The sequence below is a fragment of the Beta vulgaris genome, chromosome 3 (assembly GCF_026745355.1).
Source record: "Beta vulgaris subsp. vulgaris cultivar EL10 chromosome 3, EL10.2, whole genome shotgun sequence".
NCBI lineage: Eukaryota > Viridiplantae > Streptophyta > Magnoliopsida > Caryophyllales > Amaranthaceae > Beta > Beta vulgaris.
In genome coordinates, this window is record NC_079204.1 from 28,024,828 (window position 1) to 28,035,871 (window position 11,044).

General features: G+C 36.3%; 1 protein-coding gene across 1 annotated transcript; it reads right to left on the bottom strand.

The window, feature by feature from the left end:
• Positions 1-9,675: 9,675 nt before the first annotated feature.
• LOC109134327 (uncharacterized) lies at positions 9,676-10,964 on the bottom strand. The gene is made up of 2 exons (XM_048640344.1): positions 10,794-10,964; positions 9,676-10,722 (listed from the first exon to the last, which is right to left on the bottom strand). The coding sequence occupies exons 1-2, from the start codon at positions 10,962-10,964 to the stop codon at positions 9,676-9,678; spliced, it is 1,218 nt and encodes a 405-aa protein (XP_048496301.1).
• Between the last annotated feature and the right edge of the window lie 80 nt (positions 10,965-11,044).

Genomic DNA, 11,044 nt, shown 5'->3' on the forward strand with positions numbered 1-11,044 from the left:
AGTTCCACTTCGATTTTAAAGGTCTTAAACTTTTCTAGTGCTTCATCTTTAGTAAATAATAAATATATGTAACAAAACCTTGAAAAATCATCAATAAAAGTTACAAATATTTTTATTTCCTAAAGAAGGTGAACTATGAAAGTCACACAAGTCACTATGCACCAATTCAAGCAATACCGTTTGTCTAGTCACACTAGGATAAGGATTTTTTGTAATTTTATTTAGCACGCAAGTGTACACTTCTCTAACTTTAAATCGAAAGGAGGTATAACCCCATTTTAGACATGTCATATAATCTACGATAATTCACATGACATAAACGATTGTGCCATAGAGAAGAAACATCAAGCATGTAAATAGAACTAGTACAATTTTATTATCAATACTAAATTTAAACATTCCATTACAAAAGAAACCTTGTCCAACAAAAATACCACCCTTGGAAAGTACAAATTATCCGACTCAAAAACAACTTTAAAACCATACTTATTCAAGACCTCCGACACAAGATTCTTCCTAACTTCCGGTACATAACAACATCCCGGAGAGTTAAAGTCTTTCCCGAGGTTAACAACAATTCTACTTGGCCTATTCCTCTAGCCTTTACCGTAGAATCATTCCCCATATACAAGATTGGACCATCATCCAAATCTTTCAAAGACTTGAAGAAATCCTTGTTATTGCACACATGTCTAGAGGCTCCCGAATCTATCCACCAAGAATCATCAACCTGCACACACATAATTTCAGAAATCATAGCAACAAAATGCATTTCTTCAATTACATTAACATGTGCATTTTACCTTGGTTTTGAACAACACTAGGTTGTGTTTCTTTGTCTTCTTCTTGTTGTTAGAAGGACAATCCCTCTTAAGATGAGGACCATTGCATATCCAACAAGAGAGGGTCTTCCTCTTCTTGTTTGCAACATTGGTTTTGTTATGTTGTTGTTGTTGTTCTTGGTCTTACTAGACCACCAACCTCTACCAAATTAACGGTAGATTTAGGAATACTAGGAGTAGTATCCTTAACCCCATCTTGAGCCCGGATCCCCTCTTCAATACGAAGATGAGTTCCTAATTGCTCCATGGACATGTCTTCCTTTTTATGTTTTAAAAGATGTTTTGTATCTTTCCAAGAATTTGGTAATTTGTCAATGATTGAGGCAACCGCAATTGCCTCATCCATCACCATACCATGTGATCTTATTTCGTTCAAAATGTGATGAACCTCATGGAATTGCTCCACAATAGGCCGATCATTAGTCATTTTAAAAGAATTAAAATTACTAACAAGGAATTTCTTACTTGAAACATCTTCCGAAATGTACTTGGCCTCAAGAGCATCCCAAAGTTCCTTTGCACTCTCCACATTTTGGTAGAGATCGAACAAAGGGTCGGTAAGAGAGTTGAGAATGTGACCCCGGCAAATGTAATCATCATTCTCCCACTTTGTCCTCTTCCTGGTAGTCTCCACGGACTGTTCCTCTCCATCTTTCGGGAATGGTGGCATGGGTGTTGAGAGAACATACATCACATTCAAAGTGGTCAACATGAAGTGCATCTTCTTTTGCCACCTTCGATAACCTACCCCCTCAAACTTATCCAACTTTTGAAAGTTCATAGTCATGTCCTTGAGTGATTGAACCATATCCGAAAAGAAAGAAAGTTAAACTAATAGATTGTTAGAGGTGATCAACAAGAGAACCAGATATCCCACTCCAAGGTACGGAAACTACGCTTTCCAATTAGTATAATTTCGCCCCTCTAGGATCACCGAGTTATCACGAAACAACTAATGAGATACAATGGAGAGAACAATCCACTTCGATGATCTTCTAAGTGAATCAACAAAAACTTGTGTTTTGTGTTTGTGTACAACACTCAAGAGAAGTTTGCAAGGTTTCTCTTAAGCAAAGCAAGAAGATTAAGAGAGTATAGAAAATTCTGATTTTTCCCAACCCTTCACTCATAGGAATCCAAAGGTTATATAGGAAAATATCCCCTTCATAGACTAGAGTGGTTAATCACATAACCCCCATCTTAATCACTAATCAAAGACCTTTAATCCACTGATTTAAGGACCTTAAAAGTCATTAAAATGAAAACGTAACATCACGACGGCTAAAACCGTTAAGGCATCTTTTCGCGTTCTGAAAGGCTTATCGCGTACCTAACAAAAATAACCTAACTATTCCTCCTAAATAATGTAGTCGGGCAAGTAAGGATCGAATCCCAAGAGACTAACTGATTCAAAGTAGTTAAATTGACTCTAATTAATACTAAGCAAGTGATCCTAAATAAGTGATGATGAACTAATCTAAGTAACTAAAGCAAATGAAATTATCAAGAGTGAATCAAAGACTAAAGACATCTAGGTTTAAGTATCCCCACTAACACGAATTAATGCCACAAACAATCCCTTTTCCCTTATTAACTAATAAATAACTCATAGGATAGACGCGCCCTAATAATACTAAGGATTTCTTTCGATCAATCAATAGCTTCCCTAACAATGCAATCATGCCTATTTTCATGGAATCATGCAAATTAAGGACTTTAGACATAGCATCCTAACATCCTAACAAATTCCATCAACTACTTTCGTGATGATTTCCTTTATCTTAAATTAGGATTCTAGACTCGATTAAGATTCAACTTTCGTTGCAAAAATAATCACATTCAAAATATACTATTTCTAGTCATAAATTGATAATTAAAACCAACCCTAAAATAAATGAATCATAAATTAATCAAAGTTCGGGAATTGGGAATTAAACAAGCATCAATTCATATTAGGGTTCAACCTAACCCTAGAATAGAAAACTACTCACACATGATGATTGAATAAACAAAATAAATATTAAAAGAAAGCATGATTAACAATAATAATAAATAGAATAGAGAAGAGAAAATAATACTTGAATTAATTCATGAAATTGCAAACTTGAATGTCGAAAACCAAGACTTGAAGAAAAAAATGGAGAATGGCGTGATATCACGTGAAGCGTCCAAGAGGAAGAAGTAAAAAACCAATCTCATGTGATTTTCTCTCCCTCAAGGAATCTCCAAAAATCAAGATAAGGAAGATGATTTCCTTTTAATACTCGTGGCCCTCCCCTAATTACAAGATAAGGAAGATCTAATTAAATCATTAAGAGTCTGAAATCGTGCAGTCCGCGTGCCCAGGAAATTTCAGCGAAACTGGGCCAACTTGCAAGGCCCATATCTCTTAGAATATAACTCGCCTTGGGCCGTGCAGCCTATCGTTGGAAAGCTCTTCAAGCCTACTTTCCAGTTCTTTTCGAATCAGCCCAATATCAGTATCGAGTCAGAAGTTATTGATAAAAGAGTGAGCATGACTCAATTTCCGCAATTATATCAATGAATTTCAACTCCAATTGAGCTCCAATTTGCACTCAAATACATCCAAAATGATCCGTATCAATGTAGTTTGTTTCCATTTGATCCTAAGTACTCAAGCTTTCCCTATAATGCTCCAATTATGTTCTCGATACCTGAAATTCATCAAGGAGTACCAAAAACGCACAAGAGGAGTAACATTTCGCAAATTAAGTAAAGACGTGCAATTATGAACTAAAATACACCTAAATGTTCCTAGAATGCAACCTAAATGCAACTAAAACCTATATAAAAATACGACACATCACGTTCCAAGGCAAAAGACAGGTCGCAACTCGCGAAGAAGCTCGCGAGTCGCGAGGCCCAGGTCGCGACCCGCGACGGGTGTCGCGACCCGCGACCAGTCTTCTGTCTCCCTTGGTTATTCCACGTGATTTTGCCACTTGATGTACTCTAATCTCTTGCATACTAGACCTCCTCCTCTTCTAGTATATAACCATATGAGTATCAAGCCCATTACCCTATAAATGTTCCAACACAAATATCATAAACAAGTACCCAGTTCATAATTACTCATTTAATTAATCAATATGACGGAGGAAGGAGAGATGGGTTTAGTACCTATGGTACTCTTCGAACCACCAGCACACGTTTGGAGTGACTGTGGTAAAGGCAGGGCTACAACAACAGCGATGAACAAGTACAGGGGAGAGGAGAGCGCTGATAACAGCACTACCAAACAAAATCAACAATCATACGATGACTGTCATCCACCGCCGAACACCAACAAACGTTGCAGCACCAGCCGCGAGTAATCCGCGCGTAAGGAGGAGAGAGAAACATAGGGACAACAGCACCGCGGGGGCTCGCAACCAGCATCGCACGCACAGTAGCGAAGAGAAAACAAAAAGTTCGGGGAAACGCCGGCAGCAAAGGGAAACTCCGACGAGCCTGAGAGAAACGCCGGCGAGGGTTTGGGTTTTCGATTTTCACAGGTTGGGGTTTGAGTGGGAACACGGAGAGAGAGAATGAGGGATGGGTTTGGGGTTTTGTTGTTGTGAGATGAAAAATCAAGAAGATGGGGTGGATGTGTGGTTTATTAAGTAAAGCGACAAAGGTGTAGAGTTTGAGGTTTCCTAAATTAGTAAGAAAATGTTTCTGGAGAAATCAAATGTAGTTTCCTATTTGATCAAATACCGATCAACTAATTCCGCACGTAACACAAAATATATTATAATGACATTAATAAAAACTTTTTAAAATTAGTTAAATTTATTACAAACAATACAAAAATAAATAACCATACTCTTAATTTCAAATAAAATAAGAATATTCGAAATATAATAAACTCAACAAATATAATTAGTATTTAATAAATCCTTTTTAAAGAAACCAGCTTGTTACAACCATCCCATCTCTTTGGCCTGGCATACACTCAAGCCCAGAGCCCCAAAAAACATCAGCATATGATTGGATGATGTGTACCTCCCAATCATTGTCCGCCACGTGTTATGTTCTCCTTGTTCATCCAATCAGGTGTCTTGAAATTAGGGGGGCCTCGAAGTACAACAATCACTCCAAACACTATAAATAGTCCTTGAAATCGGGAGATAGGTACATTTTTCATAGTAGTGTGTACTATTACTCTGTGAAAACTCTCTCTACTTTCTCTCTCTAAACTTTTCATTTTTACTCCTCATATCTTACTTAAGCTTCGAAGGGGGAGCCATCATCCAAACCTCTAGGGTGGATCCCTTTTGCAGATTCGGGAACGAAGCTCGGGTTCTAAATTATTTGATCGGGATATCGTTGCAGAAGTCTTTATCGAAGAACCTGTTGAGGAATAGCAGTGTATTTACTAGTCAAGCACTACGGAACATTACCCATTTTCCCATATGGTTCACATTATCTCTCCTTAAAGAAATATGTATAAAAAGTATATCAACTTCTATATTTAATTATGGTCAAATACAACTAAGGTCTTACACATGATTTCTTCTTAATACTTGTGCCCAAAAGAAATGGTCACTTTATTTAGAGACGGAGGGAGTATTTATCTTCCACCCCGAATGCGTGAACTGTTTAGTTTTTTCATACCTTGAAAGCTAGACCCAACTTACCCTACTACATTATTATAAAGTTTTGTTAGGATTATATCTTTGGTAGGTGTACGATAGCCTATCAAATACTCTTAATTGCTACCCTTATCCCAAAAGAAATCTCACCCCTGGTTACTCTCCAACTCTTTGCGCTTCCATAAATCAATAGATGTGAGCTTTAATTTGGTTAACAAAAGGTAATTTTTCAATTTCTGACTTGATTTTACAATCTTTTCACATAAATCCTAACCTCTTTATGGTTAATACTCCCCAGTCCTTTAATAGGCTTTCCATTTGCGACCTTCTCTTACTGAAGTAATCATAAAATGCAGAGCAAAACCATTGACCCACTATACTCTTTCAAACCCATACTAGATTTGCCACTCTCTCGTAGGGACATAGCCTATACATACCTAAAGGATGACCAAAAAGATCATTACATAGACATATCAATCTAAATAGTAAGGGATTTTCTTGAGAAAGAGATTTCCTAATTTCCCCCTTCGACCTTTAAAAAAAAAATAACAAAATTAAATAGTAAGGGATCGAAAATATTTGTAACTAAAAAATTTATTTACGCTTCTAAAACAAAGATAAAGACGAATTTGTAAATTCTTTTTAGGAGACTGCTTGTTTCAGTTCAAGCGGTTGTGTTCAAATTCTACATATAGATAGATAATAGTAAAATCATTGTACTTTGTAGTATTTCAATAAACAACATGCATGACAATCCAAACTAAAAAAAACCTTCACAATGATCCACAAACTAGTAGTGAATCTTAAAATTATGGACATAACATGAAGAAGCTGAGATATCAACAAGAACAAGAAAATAGAGAGAAGGAAGAGAAGAAGTGTTTATTAATCTGTAAAACTGAATCAAATGTTTACAGTTGACCAAATGATCTATTTATACAATAGTTTGTTGTAGGAATAACAAACTTATAACAGAATGTGCTGACTAGGATTAATATAAGTTATACATACATCTTATATCCCCCCTTCAAGCTGGACTTGTGATACAAGACCAAGCTTGGAACACAGAAGATGATGTTGCTGGAAGCTAAAGCTTTGGTGAGTAAGTCAGCCAGCTGAGCTGAACTCTGAATGTGACATGTAGCTAAGAATCCAGCCTCTACTTGCTCACGAACATAATGCATGTCCTTTTTAAGATGCTTTGTTTTCTCATGAAATTTGGGATTAAGAGCTAGGTGCTCAGCAGATGTATTATCACAATACATAGTAATTGGAAGAGAAACATTAACTTGCAAGTCTTCTAATAACCCATGTAGCCAAACTACCTCACTAGCAGTTGATGACATGCTCCTGTACTCAGCCTCAGCTGAGGATTTACTCACAGTAGACTGTTTCTTGGTTTTCCAAGAAACTAAGCTGTCTCCAAGGCATACAGCATAAGCACTTAATGATCTACTGGAGAATTGACAAGCGCTCCAATCTGAATCACTATAAGCAGTGACTAGAAGCTTGTTATTTGCAGGATAAAACAAACCACAATCCTTAGTACCTTGTAAATACTTCACAACATGTAAGGCAGTCCTGAGATGAGGCACTCTAGGTTGGTGAAGAAATTGACTGAGATGCTGAATCGAATAAGAAAGATCTGGTCTAGTAAGACCTAGGTATAACAATCTCCCAATTAATCTTCTGTAAACTTCAGGTTCTTCCAGAACATCACCAATTTCAGTAGACAACTTTAACCCAACTGGTAGAGGAGCAGGAGAAGGATCACTAGACACCATTCCACAATCAACAATGATGTCATTAATGTATTTCTTTTGTGATAAAAAAACACCAGATGAATTTCTAGTGATCTGAACACCCAAGAAATAGTTGAGATCACCAAGATCTTTTATAGTGAATTCCCTGTCAAGAGCAGTTTTAACAGCATGAATTTGAGCCATATGAGTACCAGTAACAACCATATCATCTACATAGACTAGGATGGCTAAAAATTCACCATCTAACTTTCTTGTAAACAGTGAATAATCTTGCTTAGATTGAAGAAACCAAGACTCATGAGAAATCTGGAAAGCTCCTTGTTCCACTGCCTTGAAGCTTGTTTAAGTCCATATATGGACTTCTTTAGTTTGCAGACTTGACCAGGAAGAGCCTTATCATAACCAGCAGGAGGCATCATATAAACTTCCTCATCCAAATAACCATGCAGAAACGCATTATTCACATCTAATTGACACATAGGCCAATTCTTTGCAACAGCAACAGCAATCAAAACCCTGACAGTAGCAAGTTTAGCAACTGGTGCAAAGGTCTGAGTAAAGTCTTGACCTTCCACCTGTTGATAACCTATAGCAACCAAACGAGCCTTGTATCTTTCAATAGTGCCATCAGGATTCAATTTTGTCTTGTATACCCACTTAGAACCAATGGCCTTCTTATCTGCTAGAAGAAAGGTTAACTCCCATGTTTGATTAACTTCAAGAGCCTCTATCTCTTTATTCATTGCTGTAATCCAATGTGGATTATTTTTAGCTTGGTTATAGTGTTTGGGTTCTATATGTGGCTGTGAATCAACATTGAAAGAAGCAGAAGAGGTAGAAAGGGAAGGAGGAGAGATTTGTGTTTTATGAGGTATATAAGTGGTAATAAAATCAGTCAATTTAGTAGAAGGTTTAATGTGTCTAGATGAATGTCTAGGAATGAAAGGAATAGAATTAGAAGAAGAAGTAGAAGCTGACTGAGAAGAAGAAGGTAGGTGATGAATAGAAGTATCAATCTGTGTGTTAGAGGGAAGTATGGGAGAAACAGGTGGAAAGGGAGTGTGTATGTGAAAAGAAGAATCATTATTACTTGAAGCATCATGAGTAATCTGCCTTGGATGGCATGAATCATCACCAAATTGAACAAGAGGAATATGTAATGGTTGCTGAGAATGTACCAAAGTAGAATAGGGGAATACAGTTTCAAAGAAAATCACATCCCTAGACACAAAACATGTATGAGTAACTAGATCATATAATTTATAAGCTTTTTGCCCATATGGATATCCCAAGAAAATACACTTTCTAGCACGAGCATCAAATTTATCCTTCTGAACATTCATGTTATAAGCATAACATAGGCAACCAAGAACTCTCAAGTTATCATAGGATGGCACTTTGTTGAATAGAACTTCATAGGGAGACTTCCAGTTTAACACCTTAGTTGGAAGTTTGTTGATAACATGAGTGGCAGTTAAGAGACAATCTCCCCAAAATTTCTTGGGAAGATTAGCATGAAATCTAAAAGCTCTAGACATCTCTAGTAAGTGTTGATATTTTCTCTCTACCCTTCCATTTTGTTGGGGAACATATGGAACACTTTTCTGATGCAAGATACCTCTTTCAGCAAATAGATGTAAACATTGTTCTTTTATCACCTCAGTGCCATTATCAGATCTAATAACTTTCACCTTCTTATTGAACTGTGTCTCAACCATAACCAGAAAATCTGCAATTGTCTTAACAACTTGTAGTTTGTTATGCAACAAGAAGGTCCAAACTACCCTGCTGTTATCATCTAACACAGTCAGAAAATAAGATGCCCCATTTAAAGCTTTCACCTTGTAAGGACCCCATAGGTCTAAGTGAATCAAATCAAAACAGTCAACAGCTCTACTTTGACTAATAGGAAAAGGCAACTTATGTTGTTTTGCATGAAAACACACATTGCAATTATATTCCCTTATACCTTTGCAATTACACACAGCAATATGCTGCATTTTAGACATAGAAACATGTCCCAAACGAGCATGTATTATATCAAGATTCAGTTCTCCACTTATTGTATTCTTGATGCTTGTACTAGTTTTATTAGGTAAAGTACTAGTATTTACAAAAGATTCAGTAACAGCCACATTACATGAATTGTCTCCAGCAATCATCTTATCCTCTCTTCCTGATTTCAGCAATGAGGAAGAGTTGAAGTAGTATAAACCATGTTGCTTCTTGCCCACAGCAATAATATGTTTGCTAGTAAGGTCCTGAAAGTAACATCCGGTTTTGGTAAACACTACTGTAATCCCAGATTTATCAATGAGTTGTCCTATAGACATGAGATTATGTTTGAAATTATCTACTAAGAGCACATCATGTAAAACCAAACCATCTCCCAAAATGACTGTGCCAGTTAATTTCACCAAACAATAGCTCCCATCAGGCATCCCTACTTTAATTGGAGTTTTTAATACCACTTTATCAAACTAGCATATTAATATCATATACCATATGATCACACGCACCTGAGTCAATTATCCAGTTGACATGCTCTTGAGATTTAAAGACAGAACAAGTAATAGAGTTATTACCTGCAAAACTAGCAAAGCTAGATGATGCTCCTTCATCAGATGTCATCTGTTTGCCCTTCATATTCTTCATAACTTGTTGACATATAACAGCTAACATATCTGAATCAATTCCAGTATATGTATTATGAGTTTCATGCTGATTATCATGAGTATCCAGTGGAGTATCCTGATTAGCAGTATGCACATTTGCCACAATTTTGTGAACATTCTGCCCTCCCTTCTTACCAGCCTTGATTGTGTTATACCACTCAGGATAACCAATCAATTTAAAACACTGATCAATAGAATGACCCTTATTTTTACAGTGATCACAAAATTTGTCCATTTTATCTTTTCTCCAATCTCTCTTCATAGGATTAAAGAAAATTTTCTGTGACTGAGCAGCCTTATAATTCCTCTGTGCAGCCATGGCACTACTTTCTGCACCAATTTCCACAACACCAGCACTAACTTCTTGTTGTTTCTCAATTTGTTGGACTATTGAGAAAGCACGATTTATTGTAGGCATAGGATCCATTGACAGAAGATTAGAAATAGTAGAATTAAAACCACTGTTTAATCCAAGCAAAAACTGCATCAATTTATCTTCAGCCTCCAAATCTTGTAATTTCTTTAAAAAATTACAAGAACATGAGTTTAATGCACCACAAGAACATATAGGAAACATTTTCAAACTCTGTAATTCATCCCAAAGTTTCTTAACTTTGCCATAATAAGCCACTATTGAGAGATTCTCTTGTTTTAAATCACTGATTTCTTTCTTCAATTGATATACAAGAGGTCCATTAGATTGACCAAAACGTTCTTGTAATTCACTCCATAAATCCGTTGAATTCTCTATGAATCCAAATTCATCAGCCAATTCAGGACTCATAGAATTCAAAATCCAACTCATAACCATGTAATCAGCACGTTTCCATTTCTGGAAATCTTTATCCTTTTCATCAGGCATTTCAAGATTCCAGTTATGAAACCTTCTTTATTTTTAGCTATCAAAGCTCTCCTTACATTTCTACTCCAACGCATGAAGTTATTACCAGAAAATATAGTAACAACAAGTGAAGAATTAGGATTATCTGATGAAGATATGAATAAAGGATCAATACCTCCATTTTCAGTTCCTGAATTTCTATTTCCAGCATTTCCACTATTCAATGAAACTTCAGAATCTTGCACCATCTTTGATTATTATGAATCAATTATCAAACCTCAATTCAAAATTTCAATGTATCATGAAATTTTAAGAACTGAATCTTTAA